This window comes from Patagioenas fasciata, chromosome 19 (genome assembly GCF_037038585.1).
Source record: "Patagioenas fasciata isolate bPatFas1 chromosome 19, bPatFas1.hap1, whole genome shotgun sequence".
Classification (NCBI taxonomy): Eukaryota; Metazoa; Chordata; class Aves; order Columbiformes; family Columbidae; genus Patagioenas; species Patagioenas fasciata.
Window position 1 is genome coordinate 5,284,061 of NC_092538.1, and position 24,290 is coordinate 5,308,350.

The 24,290-nt window shown below is 42.0% G+C and overlaps 1 protein-coding gene across 7 annotated transcripts in view; it reads left to right on the forward strand.

Moving 5' to 3' along the window:
* The window catches only part of AUTS2 (activator of transcription and developmental regulator AUTS2), a 713,568-nt gene that overhangs the window by 310,817 nt on the left and 378,461 nt on the right, over window positions 1–24,290 (forward strand). For 6 of the 7 annotated variants that reach the window (XM_065852903.2, XM_065852902.2, XM_065852904.2 and 3 more), the window contains 2 exons: window positions 5,247–5,348; window positions 13,511–13,546. In XM_065852903.2, the coding sequence (XP_065708975.1) occupies window positions 5,247–5,348; window positions 13,511–13,546 (138 nt within the window). Of the gene's footprint in view, window positions 1–2,163; window positions 2,191–5,246; window positions 5,349–13,510; window positions 13,547–24,290 lie in introns of those variants that run through there. The other variant, XM_071816876.1, reaches the window with a different exon arrangement.

Consider the following 24,290-nt stretch of genomic DNA (forward strand, 5'->3'; position numbering starts at 1 on the left):
AAACGCTGAGTACATGAAGGAGCAGGTACAAGTGTCTTTGCGCTGTGTGGGGCTGGCGCTCTGGTCGGGTTTGGGACTGGGCTGTAGCGTTCTGGAGTCAGAAGCATTGCTAACCGAGCGTGCACAAGCCCGTTCATCAGCTGATCTGAGCTAGAGAATACATTCACCCAGGTAGGAGCTGGATTGGAAGAGTTTTGGGCTGTCTTGCCTTTGCAGAAGCTGTGTAAATAACGTGTGACAGGCAGAACGGAAAGCCTAAAATTCCCCTTCCCACAGTGGGGTTATGCCACCCCTCGGGGAGCAGATGTCCTCGTCCTCCAGGACTCTGGTACAGGCTTAGCTTGCTGGCTGCGCTATAACGGGGAGAAGTGTTAGTATTCATAACTTTAAAGTATAATGTAGTGAAATAATCCTTTAATTCCATATGGTGTGGAAACTCAGGCGCCTCAAAACTATACCATAGCTTGGATTTACTGCTGCCAAATGGCATGGGGTTTTAAATTAAAATATATGAAAAAAAAAAAAGCAGCTCAGTAGAGCTGCATTAGGGTGTTTTTGACATGATATATAAGCTCTGTGAAAAAGGCTTTTGCTAAATTCTCAGTAGGTTTATTTATTTTGCTTTTTGTAACTTGCTAACCAGGCATGGCTACTATGGGAATTATCGCAAGTGGCTTAGGGATCCAGCCCAGCAAACCGAGTTCCTGAGAGGATGATGCTCCCTGTGGTCTGGGGCTCAGCTGCCCTTTCATCCTCCCCTACTCGTCTGAACATGATTGACTGTCTCTGTCCTGCGTTCTTTTCCTTTCTGAGACAAAAGGCAACCGTGAGCCATCTTGTTATGGGTTGTCCTTAGGAGTGTTTTATGGCTGATGCCCCCCATCCTTTCATTTCCTAGAAATGGCTGTCTAATGTAGTAACCATAGCACTATTCCTGTAGATCTATCTACTCCTAAGCCTGTATATTTAGGTCTACCTTACCCTTTTACTTTGAATGGCAGAAGGAAGCACAGCAGAGAGCTCCTTTCCCTGGACACAGCTGAATATTCAGTTAGCACATTCGCTGTCGCAAAATAGGACCAAATATTTCCCTGCTGCAAAACCAGTTGCGTTAGATTTCAAGTCACCTGAAAAGCTCTCCCTGCCCTGAAAGAAGAGTTGCTCTTAGTACTTATGATTGCAGCAGTTTCATGGTGATGTATTTGCATTGTTTTTTGTTTATTCATAATCTCACCAGTTTCTGGCCAGCTTCTTTGTGACCTTTAGGCCTGAGCTAATCTCTCTCTTTTTTCTCCATCTCAAAAGGTCACTCAGTGCTACGTATCTCATGCCTCTTCTCCATGTGCTGTGTGTAACCTTCCCACTCCTTGTGTCCCTCCTGGCAGTTCCCGCTCAGCATCTATTTTGCATGATCTGCAGGGCAAGGCAGTGACATGTCTGAAGTTTCTCGATTTAATTTAGTTTCTGAGCGGCTGATGCTTTTCACCGAACTGTGGTGTGGCGAGTCCCGCTCAAACTGCTGCTTGCTCAGGCTCCCCCTAACAGGGCAGGGGGAGAAAATTAAAAAGCTTCTTGAGTTGATAGGGAGATCACCGATTTAGAGTCATGGGCAAAAGAGCCTCGATGTGAGGAAAGCTAATTTAATGTATGGCAAGTTAAAGTAGATTTGTATAGTGAGAAACAAAACAAAGATTGAAACACCTTCCCCCTGCTTCACTCCTTTATTTCTGTGACCCCCAAGCAGTGCAAAGGGATGGGGGTTGTGGGCTGTACCAGCTCCTTTTCCCTCCTCTGCCCTGTGTCACCCCATGGGTGACAATTCCTCGAGGACAAACGAGCTGTGCGGGCCCGGGGCTCCTGCGGGAACATCCCCGGGCAGTCCGCGGGCTGCAGGGCGGTCCCTGCCCAGTACCCGTGCTTCTTCCGCAGGGTGCGCTCTCCTACTTGTTTCCCCGTTCACTCCTTAGTGCTGTGGCGGTTTTGCCCTTTCCTGAGCGCTCTTCCAGCGCGGTGTCCCCAGCCGCGCTGCGGGGCCGAGCGGCAGCTGCGCCGGGGCCATCGCGGAACCGGCGGGAACCGGCCGGGCAGCGCGGGCCGCCCCTCAGAGCGGCGCCCGCCGCCCTCCCGGGCAGGGGCGGGGGGAGCACACGGGCTTCGAGCGGGCTTAGAAAGGGAAGAATGAGCACCCAGGTGAGTGAGGGTGTTTGCAGGGCGTTTGGTTTTGAATACACTTCGGCAGTGGAGCCACCTCAGCGTTAGAAATCGCTGTTGGTCCTGCAGTAGCCCCTGGAGCGGGGAGTGGGAACATGGCGTCTGGTGCATGTGGTGTGCTCTGCGGTCACCTCCCGGGAAACTCACCCTGCACAGACCAGCCTTGGGACCTGTTGTTCTTCTCGCTCTCTAGGGAAGGAACTGGCTGTGGTGAAGAATCAGAAATAAAACCTGCTTGGAGTCCCAGCACTTAAGCCAGCAGCCATCCTTCTACATCCCATTGTCTGTTTTTGTTTCATATTTGGAGTAGAAAAGTGTAGTTACCAGTTCTGCTTGACTTCCAGTATCTTCCAATAGATTTGAAGGCATTACAAAATAGTGGGTTCTGTAGTGCCGTAAAAGTCACCCAGAAATACGATGTGAAGGTGCAGAGAACGATGAGGAGCTCCCGGGGAGATTTTGGAGGATGGCTGTGCGGGACCCGGCCCTGCCCCATGCAGCCCCAGCCAGCGCACTCACATCGCTCCTCATCAGCTTTGGGTGTCCCCTTCCCTCATGCCTGGGAATCCTTGAGGCTGCTCCTTTGTTACGAGTCAGCAACACTCTCTTATCAGGACCTTGTGCTTTTGGATCTCAAGAACGTCTATATTTCCTTTCTGTGACACCCTATGGATGGATCTCGACGTGGATAAATTCACTCCCAGTGTACAATGAGGGTGTGGAGTCTAATGCACTTTTTGCAAACCCTTTGTTCCCCGCTCAGTGCAAATTAGAAGAGCAGTGGCTGTGTTAATGCAGCAGGGTCCTCAGTGAGAGGCTTCTATAGACATTGTGGGAGTTTCATCCTGGCTTTGCTTTTTCATGGGATGCCCTGACAAGGACAGAGGAACAAGAGTTACAATGTGGCACTGCAAATGCTTCCCAAGGGGGGCTATTGCATTTTTGAGGGGAAGCTGATTTTAGGGTTCTCATTCAGAGTAATGCACCAAATGTGTGCAGTTTAACTAAAGATCCAGTCTTTTATTTGCAGAGGGTTTTTGGCAGCGCTGTGTTATTCAATGTCATTTTAATCTCAAGTGGTTGAATCTGTGCAAGTAGATCAAAATGAACCATTGCCTGTCCACGCTAAGTGTTCTCATGTGCGTGTGTAACCTTAGGTCCTTAAAAGAAGGCAATGGGCACATTTCCATGCTTTATTTTTTTAATTTAGCGCAGATTGATGGGTTTTGGAATAAAATGTAAACCCCCAACAGTTTGGCACATGGAGAAACTCAACTTGGAATAACAGCAAGGAAAATATGGAAAGCTTATAAATCTTAAATTGGACTTACTTCTGAGTTTGCTGTCTAGTCTATGGAGTTCACTTTGTTCCTACAGAGTTACAGGCTCAGATATCTTGGTAATATTCTCTTACTCCTTGTAAATTGTGCCTAGAAAAATGACACCTGCTGGGTTTTTCTTCTCTTCTCTGTAAATAGCTGGAATTCTCAATGTGGAAGTATGAGCTGTTATGATTAGTTAGCAAAGAACTAATGTGTGAAAATTGTGTACAAAATAAATGGAGGGTCTAAAAATAAAATTTGAGACTGGGAAAAATTCTTCAGGCCCCAGTTACAATAAGAGTTTTTCCATCATTGAGCAGATGTTGACAGAAGACTGAGTCAGCGAAACTTGATCCATCTTCCTTTGGGTGGTTCAATTTTAAACCCAGGACCATAAAATTACAGTACACAGTGGTCCTAGATAAGATCTGTGAGTTTTATGTGAAGTATTAGACTTCTTGAATTCGTTATCCTCTCCTTCGCCTCCAAAAAATGCTACCTAGGTCTATTAGATCTGACTGATAAACCATTCCATTTGAAATGAAAATCTTTTTACTCGAGATTTTCAGGCTGAGCTCTGGAATATTTAGTTTATTTATTAAATTGTAAGTGTTTGACAAATAGCTCTAGTTCTTAAGTTACATTTCCTTTGAGCTGAGAGTACACCTCTGCCATTTTTTGCAGTTGTCCTCATGAATTACATCTCAGTTGTGTCTGAGCCCATAGTTTTATATACTTTCTCCTTCCTTTGTTTTGACTGAGAGCACCCAAACCTGCCTTTTACTAATGAGGGGAATAAGGGATGAAGGTAAAGCAGCACATACATTTGCAGGTGCAGTTTGCTCTTGTAGGGAGAAACTGATGATAAACATTAGGGTGAGGATGCTTCGTGCTCTTCTTTAGTGAACCTGAGACAGAAAAGCAGCATATACAAGTGGGAATGTATATCTGCGAAGCAGAGCATAAGTGAACATCTTCTGTGTGTGCACCTATAAAAGAGTGTCTGTGAAGCTCTGTGTGCAGTGCTTTTCTGCAAAAACTCGAAAAAAAAGAGAAGAAAGCTGGGGGGAAAGTTGGTGGAGAGAATTAATGGAGAAAGAACTTCCGGTCTCCTGTCATGAACTGGAGATTAGTGTGATTATCTATTTCTGTATGGTCTGAATAGAAATTATTATTAATATGTTAATTAGAATAAGTTAGGAGCTGTCATTTGGTGTTTGTTAATAGAATGTTGGTAAGTGTAGTGGGTCTCTCATAAAATACATCATTAGTGTTTTCTTTGCATTTCTCTCTGCTGCCAGTATTGGCAAATGTGATTTTAAATCTGAATTTCTGAAATCGACTTTTTGCCAGTATTAACCTCAGGAGTAACCAGTCTTTTCGGAAGATCAGTGCAAATAAGGCATCAGCAAGGCTAACACAAAATTTTAATACATTCAAGCAAAACACAGGGAAGATACATTAAATATATACATGTTCAGCATTGCAGTAGATGTAGCTCGTATCTTCTTCTTGCTGTATGTATGTATATATGCCTGTGGATGTGTGTATAACATATGTATATAGTGAATGTTCACTTCAATGTATTGCAAGTACCACGTAAGTGCTACTTTGTTTAGATGTGGGGATGGGTTAGAGAAGAGCTGTGCACGAGGGGTCTTACCTGAACCACGCTAAACTTTTGCTCTCTTTGTGTTTTTCTTTTTCCTGCAGCTCAAGCCCGGCCAAAACAGTTGCCGAGACAGTGACAGTGAAAGCGCCAGTGGGGAATCGAAAGGTTTCCATCGAAGTAGCTCTCGGGAAAGACTCAGTGACGTAAGTAAAACTCCTGCAGCCAAATACCGCTCTGATTAACCTTGGTGTAGTTTTCTGAGGGGTGTAAGTCATACCAGGATTTAGTTTCTGGGATGTTTTTTTGCTAAAATCTCCTTCCTTTTGGGGGGCTGGGGGAGGAAGAGGTGACTTGGGTCTCCTGCTCCAGTTCAGTAAACTTTAAAAAGTTTGATACAATGTCTGTGAAAACACTTATTCATTTTGAAATAGTTGAAGACCATTTAATGAAGTTAAAATGCTCTGCATTGTTGGGAAAGTGAGATGGCCTCTTTTTACCCCAAGCAGGGAAGGAGAAGAATGCGTTTCTTTAGTTTAAATACTGTCTTTATGAAACGAATTAGAGTGTCTATAGCGACTCAAATAATTTATATATAATGAATTGATATAACATGGCCAACAATCGCATAAGCTCTGCCTTTATTGCTCTACCAAACTGCTGTGGAAGTTGCTAAGATGGCAGCTCTGCGGAGAGTGTTTTTCTCCGTTGAAGAATGCTGGCCATTCTCTGAATGACACGCATGAGTTATTCTGACATATGAGTGACTACAGAAATCTTTCTGTTGCTGCAATTAGATTATTATTTATTATGTGTACCATCACAATCCTTGAGTGTTTTATTCATGGCTCTGGGTCCTCTGTGCTACATGCTTTACCACACAGAATATAAAGACAGCCCTGTTCCAAAAGAGTATCTAAATTGGTGATTTTATAGGTCAGATGCTTTGCTGGTAAAAGCATGGATAGCTACATCAGTCAGACCAATTTGTATCAGCCAGCAATCTGGCTCTACATTTAACTAACCCACATTTTGGAAATGGGGATTTTATCGATAGCATGTCCATGTAGATTTAGATGACAGATACCAGATGGTGTCCTCTGTAGGCCAGTCCAATAAAACTGAATTGAGCAGACATTTAAAGAAATACCTTTGTAAAGGATACATTTCATTGTGTGAATTTAAGCCTGAAGGCATACAACTAGGAATTTTTGCTGAATTGTGCGTATCACTGGAACAGCCGCCTGATTATTTTTTTTTTTATTCCTGTGGAGGTGTGAAATCTGTAGCACTCTCCTCGTCCCTCTGTCACATTATTTTAGAGGTCCATTCCTCCCCCAGAGCCAACCTTATGGGTACATTCAGACTCTTCAGAGCTTTCCCTTCATAGCCGTTGGGTGAGGTCAGTCTCAGTGCTGTAAGGAATCTTTGGGAGAGTGATACGGGAGGAGATATGAGTAGATGAGCAGTGCAGGTAGCCGTGGGCGGCAGCTGACCGTCAGCCTGTCGCCGTTGCCATCCTGGCTTGCTCTGAGCCCTACAACAACTGAGAAGTCACTGCAATGAACTTCACAATTGCACATCACCTTCCAGCAAAGAAATTCACAGCTCCTTACAAACATGGTTTTAATTTAGCCTTGTCACTCCCTTGCAGTGTGCTGAGTGGAGAGCTCTGGGGCTTATTTGAGCTTCCCAGCAGCTCACAGTATTGCAGTGGCAGACCTGGCAGTGAGAACACAGCCCTGGTTCCCCTTCCACCGATCAAATACAGTTTTTCTCTGATGTTTTTACCATACTTACCCTTTGTCTTGGCACTACGGTGAATTAAAAGGAAGTGGAGTACACATGTTACTTCTCCAGTGCACCCGAGAGAGAGCACAGAGATTTGCAGGTTGCTCAGAAGGAATGTTATCTAAATATATGTGAAAATGTATATTGTAAAATTGTTATACATCATTTCTGTTTTGCTTATTAAGTAAGTTCCTTTATACTTCGATAATTCATTGCAACACAAGCTTGTGTCTCTGTGGTCTGGTGTTGCTGGGTTCAGCTGAGATTTGAAAAACATGTCAAGATAACTCTCTTTTTGCTTGAGTGTGTGGTGGCCTTTCCCAGATTCTTTCAGGGGAAAAAAGTAAACGCTGTTCTGCATTTCTCTCTCTCTCAAAGACAACACCCCATGTTTTAAATCCTGGGGCCTTAGAAAGTGGTACTGATGCTTCCACTTCCAGCTATGGATGAGCACACCTTGAAGTGTCCTCTTGTACACAAACATGCATCAAGAGCTTAATGAGGTTATTTTAAATAATATCTTTTGAAGGAGTGAGTTGTCTAATGGTATCCACCAATTACTGTCCAGAAAAAAATGAAGACGAGAGTTTTCTCTGAAGGTCCTTTCCTGATTTTAACACTGTTTTCTCAGAAAAATATGCAGGAAGTTGTGTACTCAACAGAAGATTGAACAAAAATAAAAAACATCGCAGGCAGATTAACCCTGAGGTCAGAAAGCAAATTTTGAACATGAGATATAATGAATCTCCACTGATGTAGCCTGACAGCATTGTAAGATTAAGCATGGCTACTGCATGGAAATATGTATAATGAATGAAGTGCATATACTCTAGGTGGATGATCAATTTTCAAATCCCTAGTTGTAAGTAAGCTGTTGAAACAGAAATGTTAGCTTCATGAGCTTTAATGCGGAGCCTAAGTGATAGCTTAGTGACAGATGCAGAATGAGGGAGGTAGTATAATGAATATCCAGTTGCAAACTGACATGTCAGTGGCTCCATTCCCTCTCCTGTCAGATATCTTTTAACTCTGCATATTGTAAATGTACCTACAGTCCTTGGATAATGCAGATTGATGCAAAGTGTGTTTACAAGGGATGACTCCTTTCCAGCCTAATGAGATCCAAGCAGGTAATTTGCAGCATTTGCAAGAGAGGTGGTCAAAAATGAAAAGAAGATAATTCAATGAAAAGACCATGTTAAATAGGAGACTTTTCTCATAATGAAGCTTGAAATAGCATCAGACAGTAGGAAGAAGAGTATCCTATGTTCTTGTCAGATGCAATGCAGTGAGACTGATTTCCATCAACTCCTTTCTTTGTCCTCATCTCGCGCACTTGTACGCACAGGCACACACCCCTCTGTGAGGGAACATAATTAGCAGAGAACTTGACCTCTGCTAGACGGGGGATAATGATTGCTCGAATGCTCCATTGCAAGCATTTGACAGTGCCCTAATACATCTCCACGTCTGAATTTCATAAATCCTTTTCTCTCTGCCTTTCTCCTCTATATAGTATTTTTTGGAATGACAACTTGTTTTTTCCTTTGTGGACAGAGGTAGCTCCAGGGGCCTAAAAGAGAAATTGGAGAGCTGCTCCTTCTTTATATATAGGGTGCTGTAGTCAATTTAATCTCATCAAAATCTTGCCAGTAGTAGAATTCATTTTGTTGAGATTTTGCTTGGAGACAAGATGGCAGCATTTTCTCTTTTCCTCATCTTGGAGCTCAGCCAGCTTGTTTTCCTTACCTTTCTGTGTGTATTTACTTTTGATTGAGTCTTCCCGGTTTAGAATACATGGGTTGCTTTTTAGCCATGTTTTCAAAGCAGCCAGGTGATGAGGAAAACATCAGAATTACAGCTAACCTGGATGATAAATGCACAGAGTATTCAGCCACCTCCTTGCTCATAAAAAACAAATCCAAAAACCTGATTTCTTAGGTGCACATTCCTAAATTCCTGATCTACCACAGAGCTGAAGCTCTCACTCAGATGTAAAGTCATTGCTAGTCCCGTTAAAAATCTGATGTCTGTGAAATGAACTTTTGTCATAGTTTCCTTAACAAGGATGCAGTGGCAGTGCCAGGCTGCACTGGTGGAGAGGGCTGCCCAGCGACTTTGGGCACTCTCAGCCCTGCCTGCTGCTTCCAGCGAGGGATTGATTAGTAAAAGCCTCTGGCATGTGGTCACGGGCTGGGAGGCACCGCAGATCTCCCACTCTTGCCGCACAACAGGACCGTGTGCTACCCGGCCTCTGCGTGCCTTTCCTGAACCTTGGTACCTTTGGTACCTTTCTGTCTGCAATATTGTTCCAATTTTTGAACAGAGAGTAGGACAGGAATCTTTCCAGTTTGTCCCCTACATTAAAGGTCTTGGGCTCTAATCAAAGCCGGCACACTCTTTGTGAACGTTTCGCTTTCCCCAGTGATTTGTAGCTGTGTGTTCCTACTGTGGTGTGTACTTTGTGCTTGAGAATAGGTTATAGGGAGGTATCAGTGAGGTGGAGTGCCCTGCCCATGGGTTCGTTGCTGTCTGCCTTGGGAAGGAAGGTCTCTACACCCCCAGCAGTGTAATCCTGTGGGCAGCTCACCATTTTGACCTCAAATACTGGATATTTTCAACTGTGTCTTCATTCCTCCCACCTGCTTACTGAGCCCAAAGAAAGACAAATTGAGGAACAGTCTTTAGGTTATGTGCTTTGAAATCCTTAGAACTTTTCCTTCTCCCAAATATCACCTGTAATCTTGTCTGTATCTAGAGTGGAATAACATCAACAAAGCTCTGTGTGTGTGTCAGAAGCTGATCAGATGCAGCAGCTGCTTCTTTGAGAGTGTGTGTATGTTGGGGATGTGTATGTGTGTTTGTGTGTCTAAGGTTGGGTGCTTAAATGCTTTGTTGCATTATGTTAATTCCTCGGCAGTGCAATCAAATTCATGTCGTAATTAAAGCTGTCAGTTGGAAGGCAAGCCAATCGCCAGGAAAACACAGCATAACAAATGAAGTGAAATGATTCTGCGTGTAGCTATACAATGCTTCACCAGGCATGAAATTAAATAAGTAATTTGATGTTGACATCAGAAATTGAAATGATACCCACTGTTCCTTCATTCAGTCAGACCTGCATAAACAATAGCCAGAACAAATATGTACAACACAGTCTTTCTCCCCACCCAGCTCCCCAAGTAATGCACAATATATATGCAAAATGGGTATAACCGTGCCTTCCAAGACCTCAAGGATGCAATTTTCTTTGGTACACAATAAACTAATGCCTTCACAAGGGCTACTACATTTTTGCTTCTGGGCCAAAAGTTCTGTTTAAGGAAGAAGGGGGGAAAAAAAGGCAGAAGGAAAATAATAAAACCGTGTTAATTTTAAGCGACTTACGTTTTGCTGATGGACACCTGATGCAGGCTTCTGCTGGTGGTTGTGTGAATATCAAATAGTGTGTCTAATGTCAAACTTTGCAAAGGGTTTCGGAAAGTGAAACCATTACCTCTATTATAGGCACACTTTATAAATGAGATGTAGAACCCTCCAGTGCAGGATCACGACTCAGCATGGGCTTGTAAAGATGCTGCATACACAGTATCACATTCATCAGTTGGTACCAAGGCTGGGCACTGGGTGGTAGGATCCTTTCGCTACTGGGAGTTATCAAAAAAGGTGAGAAGTTGTCTTCTTGCATAGCCCTCGCTTCAGCCCAAATGCTCTGTCAACACATAGTTCACAACACAGCTAACTCGGTCATTCATGCATGTGCAATGCGGTCTTTCTTAGTTCAGTTAAAAAGACTTTGCAAACTGTACTATCCATATGCAGCATGCAATTTGTGAAGGGCTATGTTTCCATCCAGCAAACTCAAATTCTCTGAAAACGCACAGTTGTTTCTTCTCAGTGAAAGTCATTCGACTGCTATGTCTTGACTGTCCTCCCATAGCCATTGCAGCATTGCTTTTGAAGGAATGGAAATATTCGGTGGGGAAGTATTTTGTTTGCTTATTCTTTTTTCTTGGTTTTTATTGTTTTGTTTTGATACTTGATCCTTCCAAAACTTGGAATAAAAGGAAGACTAAAATTACACACAGATGCAAAGTGCAAACTTTGGAGCTTTCAGCCTGTAAAGTAAAAGTAAGTTTTAAAAACCGTGAGTGAAAGAGTGAGACTAGATTGGCATCTGTACATACCTTAAACAAAAGCAGCAATAATGATTACGTGTTGGGCTTTGTGGGTAGATCTCTAGCTTACATTAAAGAAATCAAATGGCACAAAGAAGAAAGCAGAATGGGTAAAGTGAAAGGCAGTATATATGGTGTGCTTTACCAGGAAATATATGCATTAGGTGCTAAACTGGAATATGCTGCAATACACTCTCTACCAGGAGTGGCAGAGCTGCAGTCTGTGGCCCTGGTGGCTCGCAAAACCAGTGTGTGTGGCCCATGAAGAGGACTTCCTAGCTGGAAACAGTAGCCAGGCTGTGTGATGAGGGGGACTGTTACTGTGTTATTCCCAGCTGCACGGTGATGGGGATGTAGAGTAGCGGAAAGCAGAGCAGTGGGGCTAAGCCCAGGGACCATGTGGCGGTGTGTCCCCAAATCTGCACTGGCCCTTGCTCTGCACCGCAGTGCGATGCTACTGCAGAGGTGTTTTCGGGGACATGGGCACTGGGACCAGGTGGGTCCTGCTGTGGGTGATGATGGCAGAGGGAGCTTGTGGCCCCAGAGCAGCAAGAGTGGGGTGGAAGGATTTAGGAATTTCTTTTATTTCTGTAGAGCTACCCTTGTGCTCTCATAACCAAATCTGTTGACGGCAGATCTGGCATCCTTCACTAGCTGCAACATATAAGAAGGAAAGTATTAAGGGGCAGGAACCACATACCTTCCAAATTTCCGTAGCAGTTTTGTTTGTTTCACATGAGATCTCCTGACAAAGTTTGTTGATTTAATGATATTGGTACCCTTATGATTACCAAAGTGATTTCCTCTTGTTGAGTCTTTATCTTCTAATGGCTTAAACCAGAAGAACTTTCCCTATATCTACATAACCCCTCTAAACCTCTCTTACTAGTAGTGCTTTGGTGAACGCACAGTAATATTGTGATTATTTGCAATTAATTTTGTTGTTAATGTCAGATTTTGTGGCACAATCTGGTTTTGCCATGCCGAATTCAGTAAGGAGATCCCATACACCCCATTGGAGTTTATTTTTTTGTGTCAGTGCTGAATTCTGTCATCAGAGGTTCATGGCTTAGGGTTCCCTGCAATTCTGCCTCAGAACAGGGGTGACAGTGATGGGAATTCTATGCCTTTCCAATGGTTTGCCAAGGCTGGTTGTGGCCCCTGTGCAGTCTGCTAATCACTGAGCCGTGTCACTCCTGAAAGGGAGATTGTGCCAAGGAACAGAAACAGGAATTGAGCTACAGGAGTTAAAGACTGGTCATCTGGACTCACTACCCACTGCTCACTAGGGGATTATCCTCTGTGTTTTCCTTCCTTGTCTGTGGACTCGCCTGGCTTGATGTGTTCCAGGTGAGAGGGCCGTAGCATTGGGAACTGTTCACCCTTTAATGTAACAGCCAGTGACCTGGATTAGGAATGAGATGTTCAGGTCTCTCACCATGTCTCTAAGAGAACCTGCTGTGTAATCCCCATTGCTTAGATGAAAAACTAATGAAACAAACCCCTTTATCTCCTTAATTCCTGTGAATGTAGAGGTTGTGATCATGTCCCACTTAAAATGAATTTCACGATGCATTTTTTTTTAAGCACTTAAACCTTTTGATTATTTTCCATGGTAGTAATGTTAGTTTTAATTACGTTTATGGGTTTGAGTTTTGAAATCTGTTTCACACTGTAGATGTTTGTTTTTTCTTTCCTTTTTAAACCCTTGGTTTGTCAAAGTGTGGCCATCCAAATGGGAAACTGTAGTGACTGCGTTCTCCAGGAAATTGTACATTGACTGAAGCGGCTTCTCTGTGCCCACACGTTCTTTACATTTCAGACTACTAATTATGTTTACAAAATGTCTCATTTTAGAAAAGCACTATGTGTGTACTAACCAGGGCCTTTCGGGAATAAATTGGCAAACAGGTCATACACTGAAAAAGTCATCCAAACCCACCGGGCTTTTTGTTTTGAAGTCAGTCTACATTTTTTTTTTCCTTTCCCCCTCCCGCCTGCCCCTTTGTGGCCACAAAGCTGAGTAGCTGGAGTCCAGGGCATTGAATGTCAGCATGTCAGGGAGGCTGGTTGATGAGTGTCTGTTTAGTCTCAGTGCAGGGCGAAATGCCATCATTAATTCATTACCCAGCTGCCTGTCAAATAAATTGGCAATTACGTCCACCGCAGAAGCTTGGAATTCAGTAAATAGCACGTTACCATCTCAGAGTCGTTGAGAGATGTAAAGGGAAAAATTAAGCAACACCGTGTTTGTTTCAGTAGCAGATGACAAGGGGCAGCACATTGGTGCTGTGATGTAGTGATGAAAAGCTTGGAAAGGGTTGGTAATGAGCCATGTGGATTGGAACATGTTAAAAACCGTCACTGACTTTCCACTTTGTCTTTGTGTTTTATTGCAGAGCTCGGCGCCTTCCAGCTTGGGAACAGGCTACTTTGTAAGTGTATCTCAACTTTAACACATGTGCCTCTGAACAGCATAGCATTGCTGCTGAAACAACAGTGCCTTATTACGTGGAAACAAGCATAAATAATCATTCTCAGTCTGCCCAATAGATTAAATTATCTCTATTTCTTTGTCCATGAATGCATTTTAAGTAATATTTCAGACATGGTGGTCAGTGTTTTCCTGAAGAAATCAGATGTCATGTTAATTACTGCATAAATTCCAACAGTATTTACAGAATTGTAGAAAATAAGCTGAACCACGGTCTCACCAGCTCTCTGATCTGAGATGGTAGGATCTTGATTTCCCCTTGCACCAATTCTCATTGATTCATAGACTTTAAAGAGCCTGTTATGCAGTCTTGTCTCCTGCAGTCCAAAGAACGTGACACAGTGATTTCTACCTGTTGGTTCAAAGCCATGTGTCTCAAAGGTGATCTTGGAAAACACAGCTGTAATTGTATTTATACTAGATTTGTGTTTTTCGTCATGAGAAGTGGATCAGGCCCCAGCTGGTTGGATAATTGATCAGTCTTTTTTTTCTTACTTACTTGCATGGCCCTTTATCGATTTAACAGTCTATATTCATACATTTCTATCTGTTTATTCCCACATTCATCAATATACTTTTGACTTGCATAGATAAGTTTGGGAGTAAAAAATGTTTTCCAGTTAATCCAATGCACTATTTTCCTCCAAGATTTATATTTAAATTGCTCATACACTCTCTAACTTGTAACTTAACACTCTATTCTCCAAGCATGGCTTTTCTGCCTTTATAATATCTGTAAAAGAAGTAGAGTATTATGTTTGTCCAAAACCAGGTAAGTAAAATGCAGGGAAAGTTTTTCTCTAGCATTGCTCCATGTATTTAATAGTGTAATCAAACCCTGCTTCTATCTTTTCATCAAACTCTGGGGAAAAGAAAACTAAATAGTATTTGATTACAGGATGGAAAAACTTTGTTACTCTCGTGTCAGATTCCCAGAGAGTAATTTTCTTCCATTAGTACGTGGTGAAATTTAGCCTTTTTTTTTATAGAGGTCTGTGATCCTATAAGAAAGTTATGGGGTTAAATTGCATATGTGTGACCTCACATGTACAGTGTTAAATATAAGCACAAAAGTTGCTTTATACCTGGAGAATTGCTGTGTCCTGCTGAATTTACGTTGGACTTCTGCACAAACCGGATGTTCGTACTTCTGCCCATGGTAAGATCTGAAAAGAGCATTATCAATTGAAAAGAGTTTTGTGATAGTCTTGGTAATGATACCAAGGCCTAAATCAGTGTAAGGTAAGTTGTGAAACAGGAAAAAACTGGTTTCCTTTTTTCAGCACTTCTTCTGATTTGTGTTATACGTATTTTTAAGGGGGGGGGGGGGGCATGAAGGGAAAAATAATATCAAATGGCTCTGCGTTTATTATGTATTAAAACTAAAACTTGAATGTGTCTCTATGCGTCAGAGTGAATTGCTTTCCTTTGGCCACTTAAAATTCAAGTCATATGAACATATACAGACTTGCTCTGGAATGGGACAAATATAATATGGGATATATAAATAAGCCTTGTTCTCCTTATAGCAGGAACTGAATATGCATGGTTTAAGAACAATGTTCAGCTTCATCTTTAGGAAGCAGGGGTACCAGAAGAAAAGCCATCTGCTGTTCCCTTGCACCATACTGTCTGTGGGCTGGTCCAGTAAAGTGAGAATCTGGAAGGTGTCAACATCCCCTATGCTCCAGCAAAAAGCTCGAAAGTTTCCAGTTTACCCGATTTAGTAACAAGAAGCAGCTTGGCATCTTCTAGTGCCAATGTATTGGCACTTTAAATCAGACTAATTTGGGTCTGTGTAGGTGGGGGCGACGTTTCTTATTAGGTTCCATTAATATTATACATTTAACTGCGCTACTTCTTATGTATAGCCATAGTAATAGCATTTCTTTAACTTTCTTTCTTTACTAATAGCCGAGTCGATAGAAAATGTCCTTCAGTTTCTATCTTAGTCATTGTTATACTTGCACAATCTTGGATGAAATGTGGAGGGCTTTTTCCTCCCTTTTCGCTTCGGAAAATTGTTTTAAAGATTATCTTGCTTATTGTTTTAAAAAAGTCTGTTAACCTTATTAACTTACATGGGGCAAATAAAACCCAGATGTGTTTTGTGGTACCAAACAATGAGAAAAATGCTCCAGAAAGATCCAATTAGCATGTGTTTCTGATAAATGTAATTATTGTATTATCAAAGTGCAAAACAGTATGCACTTGAATTGACTTATTTTTTCCAAAGCTTTTAACTAGAAGAGACTTAGTTTTTGTTTGGTGTTATCCCAGAACATCAAAACAAGGGTCACTGGTCTCAAAACAACAGTTTTTAGCTTAGTAGATGATAATAAAGCTTTTGCCTGTGGAAATTATTGATCAATATATGTTGCACTTTGGACTGCAAAATATCACATAGTGTAGCGCTCCAAAGGAAACACAGGCAAAGCGATAAGGGAGGATGGGCTCACGGTGGATTCACTGTCCAAACACACCTACTGCAGAAAGCAGAAACACAGATGGCAGCAGGTTTTAGTCAGAAATGAATGGACACTTAGGTATGGATTAATTAGCTTACATTTGCTGTTTAAATCCAAGCATTAATGGAATCTTCGTGCGTTTAGGCCATGTTACGTAGCATGTACGTAATGGAGGTAATACTTGTCGGGTTTGGAGGTCACCACTCAGTCTCCTCTAAGCTAAAGAGACCCAGCCTCAACCCAGGCAAACTCCTCCATTGTCATGCCTGCCTGTGGGGCCTCAGCGGTACGGGGCTCCTCAGGACAGCCTCCAGCAGAGTAGACAGAGACAAAGAAGGCGTCCAGTACTCTGCCTTCTTTGTATCTTCTGTCACCAGCGCACCCACCTCATTCATCAGTGGGCCTGCATTGCCTCTGGTGTTAGTTTTATCTGCCACGTATTGGAAAAAGCTCTTCCTGCTGTCCTTGACTCCTCTCACCGGGTTTAATTCTAGGGAGGCCTTAGCTTTCCTAGTTGCTTCCCTACACCCTCTGACAACAGTGGCCAGCCCCTCCTTCCATGATCTATATATAAACTCTCCTCTTCCACTTGAGCATACCCAACAGTTCCCTGTTTAACCACGCAGGTCTCCTGGCTCCCTTCCTTGACTTCCCACGTGTCGGGATGCTCTGATCTTGTGCCCAGTAGAAACAGTCCCCGAACATTAACCAACTATCTTGGACCCCTTTACCTTCAAGCAGCCTTGCCCATGGTATTTCCCCCAGCAATTGCCTGAAAAGGCCGAAGTTTGCCCTGCTGAAATCCAGGGTTGCAATTCTGCTTGCTATCCTGCTCCTGCCACAGGAGATCCTGAACTCCATCATCTCATCGTCGCTGCAACCAAGGCAGCCCTCAACCTTTACCGCTTCAACCAGTATGATAGTTCCATCCTAGTAATTCATTATGCACTTGCAGTAGTAGCGGTGAAGGCTGAAATCTTACCTAGTTTTATGGTATAACTAGGTAAATTTCTGAATGGCAAATGGGATTCTTGTGTTCTTGTTGCATTTGGAGCTTCTTGAAAAACAGTAGGTAAAGGAAAACTTCCCATGCTCTGGGGAGGGCGTCCGTGCTGCAGGCTTTGCCAACCCGCCTTCGCTGGGCAGTGAGTGGAGAGGCTTGGGAATGTGCATCTGACTGATTCAGCCCGACTCGTACCCAACCGGGATGATCAGAACTGCCAGTGATTTAACAGACTTCCTAATTAGATAACTTCATCAAAGCAAGACACGTGCAAGTAACCACTGAGAGAGTGTCCATGATGCAAAGCTGTTGAGTTCTAAAGACCTCAGTTAGGAAAGCGCTAGTGTGTGTAGTAGATTTTATTGAAAAGCCATTTTCATTGTTGCTGGAATCTGTTTCACCTGTCTTGGTGCTTCTTGTCAGAGTGGACACTTTCCGTTTACGTGTTATTAAACCAGTAGTCAGAAAAGAAGAGACGGAGGTAAAAATAATTCTAATTCTCCTATAAACTTTCTTAGTCTGACTTTATTGTTTCCTATGGGATCACTCCACTTTATGATTGGTGCATGTTGAAAAAAGATTTGGACATGCTATTAATATTGGTGTGCCCTAAGAAATCATAACTAAATACTTCCTGGAAAATCTCACAGTTGTCTTCAGTATTTTTGCATTGCAAATTGTCATTGTCTCTCATGAAAGATGGATTATAAGGTAGATTACATCTCATCAAGAAGTCAGATCAGATAATTAGAAAATAGTTATGGTTTTAGGAAAAAAAACAAATAAAAGTTATTTGAATTTGAATTGTGTGAATTTCCAGGAGGTTTGGAGAGATGTTTTAGAATATGATTGGAGTTTGAGTAATAGTAAAAGCTTTTTCTCTTATCTGACTACAAAGAATGATTTTTTTGCTAGTTTTTTTGGGGTATCACTCATCCAGCCAAACTAATGTTAAAGGATACAGGCGGTTCATTGGCTTGAAACACAGAACAGAATTCAAAACCTAAATAACTGTGTATTTTAATTTTAAACAGAAAACCCAATTCACAAGGTGGTCCGGTTGTTTGGCAATTGTACAGTTCCTGTTTGTGGCAACTTGTTTCCATTTCTTCCATTGGTTTGCTTCTCAAGTCTCAGTGGCCATTTCTGAGGGTTTTCCTTTTCTTTGTTTTAGTGCTTATTTCTCGTTAGCAGGTTTTTTCCCCAAAAGCATAGAATTTGAGGGTTTGTCAGAGATGGACAGAATTTGGTAGTAAACTGATGATGGAAATAGTATTGGGGATTTGGAAGAGAGAAAGAAACTCTTGTGACACCTCTTTCCCAAACAATGCTTTTGCTCCACCTTAAAAAAAAAAAAAAAAGGAAGAAGGCAAAATGTGATTTGCACATGGACTGGTGACTCAGACAAGCATAAATCGTGAGCATATTCCCAAAGGCTCTAGCTAATCAGTTGTGCTATCCAATTTGGCCCTGAGTGGGTTCAGTTGAGCAGATGTTTGCGCGGTTCCAGCGTGCCACTGGGACACTGCCTTGTGCAACGTTGCATTACATTACTCAGAGCTCGGAAAACTCATCCCAAGGAGAATAAATGGAGCACCAGTGGTATTAGTGTAGAGATGATGGAAACCCAGTATTTGGCCTAGATAAGGGCAGCTATTTCACTATGCGGTAGGACTTATTTTCACCCGAGATGTTACTTTACAGAAGAAATGTGGAATTAGATATGTTATTTGGGCACATATTCTCAGATAGAACCTTAAAACCAGTAGATTTTCCTTCATTGTCTGGTCTATATGTGATGGCAGTGATCCTAAGTAGCCCGTGTTTTGTTCTTTGAGGTGATCAAAGTTGTGATGATATTGACTCTGTTCAGGTAGGAATGTGTGAAGAGACTCCACTCTAGGAAAGTACAGTAACACCAATTAGTTTCTAGAGGAGAAAACCAGATTAGATCAAACGTATCATTTGAAAGGGTTTTAAGAAATTCAACCAGCTAATGTTATAGGTGGGGTGTACATAGCGGTGCTGGTAAATAAAGGGTGGTTGTTCTTGCAAATAGGTTAAGTTGCTTGGTTATTTTTAGTGCGTCACTTTAGAAGCCAAACATTTAAACGTATTTTGCATATGTCAAAGTGTGTATCCATCTGAAATCCTGGGAGGTGTACAACAGTGCTACAGCAGTGGCTGTTTGGATGGCACCACACTTAATATACTGTCGTGTCTCCTGTGCATGCAACTGAAAATACAATCCTTGTTACCCTGTGTTTGGCACTATAGATCACTGTTAACAAATCCTAATTTGCTTAGTAGAGTAATGAATGATCTCCAATTTTCTCACTGTAATTAGTTTTACCGACTATTATTGTGAAAGGTATACTGAAATCCATTTTAACCGCACTTTAAAATCTCCATGTGCCCGTTCTTTGTAGAAGTGAAGCTGACAGCAGAGGTTATGTATCTTCTGATAGTAAATTTGGATTCAAGAAAAGTGGACAAGATCCCCAGTAGAAATCTCTCTATGGGTCATAATTAGCTGTTAGTATTTGCAGACCTCAGTAGAGCAGGTTCGGTGTGGAGCACTGAGACCTGGAAACCCTGGCGTTCCTTTGTCTGAAATCTTTGAGGTGATGTCTTTTGTTTTCCAGGAGCCATTGAAAATGCAGTTTATTATAACAGCTGCTGTAAGGGAGGCATCATCATTGCCAGCTAAATACATTACATGTAATAAAATCTACCCCAGGTCTATTAATTTTAGCATTTATAAACTGTAGTGCTGTTCCTAGGGAGAACTGAGACTCATTAAAGAGTTTGCTAACAATATGACCATCAAAGCAAGAAGAACACCATGGATGTATGTTTCCAGCATCCCGCTAATTGTGATGAGAGTAGCTGGAGCAAAACAACTGGCTTTGGAGAACAACATTGTGTATTTTTCCGGAGGTTAAGAAAAACACATATTATTAACTCAATTTTGAGAAATGTTTAGGTAAGAAGGATAAATTAGCTGGGCTGGAATTGTATCAAGACAAATCTGATCAGATCGTCTTGAACAGAGACAATGGCAGTCTGAGTTTTTGCAGCCCTCCAGAATGGTATTTCCTCCTACATTGTAGAACCTTGCCCTGGTGCATGCTCATGCTTTTAAATAAAATGCTTCAAATTTAAAATATTGGTCTTTAGGGTTCTTCTTTGAATTGGGTGAAACTGTATTGTCCAAAACTGAAACAAGGAAAGCGGGGCACAGCTGCATTTCTTACCCAGCTAAGCAGAACTGAGATCAGGTTTGGGAATTTCAGGTCTTTGAGATTTCTCCCCTCCATGCTGAAACACAGATTTTCATCCTCTGTCTGAAATCTGCGATGATTCATTTTCTTTAGGACAGACCTCAGGTCTGTTTGGTGTTTCAGGAGATGATGTCCCCAGGGAGTTATCTCTTGGGATGGAGCAGTGCTGAGCTCCAGGGTGGTTCTTGGCTGGCTGGGAAGACCATCGCTCTCCTTCCTGACCAAGCCCACTCCTGCTGTAGTTATTAGAATTGAGCAGTTTTCCCTTTTGTTGTGTTTTTTTTTGGCATGGTGTTACATTTAGTACTTTCACGTTTCTTCACCAAATGCTTTGAGCTTGCTAGTCTCTTCTGCTTCTGTGTATGGTTCTCCACTTACCTTTTTCCGAGGATAACAAATACGATGAATGGAGATGGTGTAAAGAAAGAAAGGAAGGGAGGAAGAAGAAAAGGGAGAAAGGAAGGAAATAAGAAATTTCTTATGTATTTGAGGGGGTGATATGAAAATCTCCATTATTTGCCAGAAGTGTCTCTAACTTTTGCCATTAGCAGAAGGGAGGAGTGTTGCAAGTGATTGGCAGAAAGCTTCATTTACAGTTGAAAAACCATGAGGCATTCTCGGTACATGTTTTTGATGGTATTTCAGGTGAACTATCGTAATTATTTTTTTCCAACCAAAATCAATTCAGAAAAATCAAGACGTGATCATTTGTAAGCAAATCTTTAATTTTATACTTTCCTCTTCTGGAGATTATAAGACTTCCGTAAGTAACAGAATCACTTAAGATTCGCTGTCAGTCTAAATCTGGTCTCTAATGCCCCATGTTATTTTTAGCTTATGTTTTGCTCATCAGCAAAAAAAAGAATTATGTTTTTGTGTGCCCCCTCTTTTTCCCATCACATGTGACACGAATTGCAGATGTGAACCTGAATAATAAAGAATTGCCTCACTGATTGCTAAACATGCATTATGGTGCTTTTAAACTCATTTCAGGTCATCGTACTGCAAATTAGTTTGATTGCAAGCAGTTAAGCTGTCATACGCAAAGCCTTCATCTTCCAAGGGTCTCAGTTTCATATCATTAAAAGAGAATGCTTGGTAGCATTAAATGTGTTTATTGTATGTTTAATATGTTGAAGGAGAGATAGTGTTGGGTCTCTAGAGGAGGTTCTGTATATCAAAAGAGATGTGCAGTCCCTGAGTATAGTGTTTCATTGATTGTCCTGGTTTTGTAGCATGTTTAAAGGTGGTTGACCGTGTTCTGTATGAAACAAGAGCCAGTTTGCTCTTGTTACTGAAGTTTTGAACGTGGTGGAATTTGCTTGTAACCCAAGTGGAAAAAGCAGCACAGGAGCGTTTGTGATGTTTGGTGTGCCGTGGCCATCACCAGTGCTGCCATTGACTCACTGATGGGGTTACTGGAGACAACAGTGCAAAAGCCTCTAAGGAAACAGGATGAATTAATGATCAGGAGAAGCCATGTGATGATATTTGATGTGAACTTCCATAGGCTTTTCATTTTGCTATCTTTTGAAGAAATACTCTCTTTCTCTCTCTCATATTTTGGAAGTATATATTTACTAATTTAGGCTACATCATGTTATTTAATCGTTTAAACAATAGATGTGTTTCTTCCCACTAACCTTAGAAGTAAGGCATATAGGTAAGTACAGAAAACACTCCCTTAATACTGCAGTGTCGGCACTGAGTTCCAAAACTTGCCCGAAGTATGACTTGTTCCTATGTGAATGATTAGTGTGACAGTGAATATTAGTATATTCTTCTTTTGAGTCACTTGGAGGGATAGTAGGATTGTACCTGAAGCAGAGAACACATCTCCTGATTGCAAGAATTAAGGCTGAATTTCACAGAAAAGAGTCCAATCCCCTTTCCTCAGCCTTTTATGTCAGAACTCAAAATTGCTGTCTGATAAAATGTAGGACACCAGATTGAATTACTTCATTGGACCACTGCTGTCCCCTGTTAATGGTAATTGCACGGATATAGCGGTCTTTCTTGGCAACATCTCAGATATTTACCTCCCACTGTTTTTCAATTCAAACCTTTGATGAAAATATTCCCAGTACTTCTTTAAAGCAGACACCCAACTGTCTTTCTTGACAAAGGCAAGGTCTTTAAATCAGATCCTGACAATTTGTGACACAGCAGTCTATCTAAATCACCTTTTACCTATGTCACTGTGTCATTTCCTGAAAAAAAAGTGTCCATCAGAGGAAGGTTGCTGAAGGCTTGGTGCTCGGAGACTCTGTGTGTGTGTCAGCGTGGAGCTGGAAGATTTGTGTGTTTGTTTCAGTGGAAGTAATTAGATGAAGGCTTGTAAAGTTGCCATGCGTGCTGTAATGGTTTGTTATAAATATTTGGGGGTACTTTGTCCGTAAGAAAAGCGTTATTAGATTATTGCTGTTCTCAGACCATTAGGAAGTGAAGATTTTTGACAGCTTTTCCTTTAGCAATGGCAAATCTGTTAAAAAACAAAACAGAGCAAATGTTTTCTTTGCTACACCTGAGGGTTAATGTGCATTCAGCTGAAGTAGCTTATTCACCTCCTGAAATCTCATCTCGCTTGATGTTCTGAACTCTCCCTCCCACAGAGAGATGCCACATCCACCGTTCGCTCAGCAAATGCTATTGTTTCAAGCCATCTTGCATCACCATGAGTCGTCCTTTGACTCGTGCGATCACATCAGTGCAGCTTTTGTTACTGAGGAGCTTTGCTGCAAGATGGCGCCGGTTCACTCATGCCAGAGGGTTTTCCAACAGACCTCTTTGCATGACTGAGCGTGCTCTTGGTACAAACGCAAGGCTGGCATATAATACCACTGGAGTTTGCCATATTGTGTGGCATCACTGTAAAGGAATTTCTAGGAAAAATCTGTGAAAACCACTTGCTTGTGAATGAAGAGAGAGTAATTTATATGAGTGTTTATTAGGAATGCCTTAGCTGTTTATTTTATTCAGTGACGTGTACGACAGTGCTCTTCAGCATGCATTACCTACCTGTGCATCTGTGTAAAGTGGATAAATAGATTTCTAGCTATTACTATAATAGATATTCTTAATATTAATAACATTGACTAATTGCTCCACCTTAGCAGATGAGAAGAGATTCTTGTGAAATGGCAGGACAGACACCAGCTTTAAGAAAAGATCATGAGGTAACTTCATGAGCAAAGTGTTAATCTTTGCCGAGGAGGATGTCTCTGTCAGGGGTGGTGGTGAAAGCCTGGAGGGGAGGAGTGGCCTGCCCTGCACAGGTGTGGGTGCTGGGCTGCTTCGGGGGGTGAGGGCCTGTTTGGAGCAGCATCGCTGTAGCACATGATGACACTTGTGCCATTTGGAAACAAAATAAACCTTTCAAATGAAGGGCTAGACTGTTGAGTGTGTCAGTGAATGCAAGAGGAATATGTTGCTGTTTCAAGGGATCATTTCTGGCACCAGATGGAAGGGTTTTCACGGTGCACAGTTGAAAGAAAAGGGAGATAGAAAAGAGATTTAAGATTTTTAAGGCACGTAAAAAAAATTCTCTGAGAAGATATACTGCTGCAATGTCGAGTTCCCTCTGCTGTGATGAGAAATGGTGAATGGAAGAGAACTGCTGCCTCTTCTCCCGCTCCCGTGCTTACCTTTTGATTTCTCAGATGGAAATCACTCTGAAGATGGTTCAGACCAACAGTTTAATTGCATTGCCACACTTGCAGTATCCAGATTCTGCTTTCTTTTCTTTGATGAAATATCGCATTAAAGGTAATAACTGAAGTATTTGTTCAGTAGTAGCAGTAGGCCCAGAAATTTTCCAGCTGCAGCCTCTGATTCTGTCGACAAGAGCACGCACACACAGATTGGAGATCTGGCAGCACAGATGCTGGGAAAAGGAATGTGGGGCTCTCGGAAAGGCTCTGATGCTCGCTA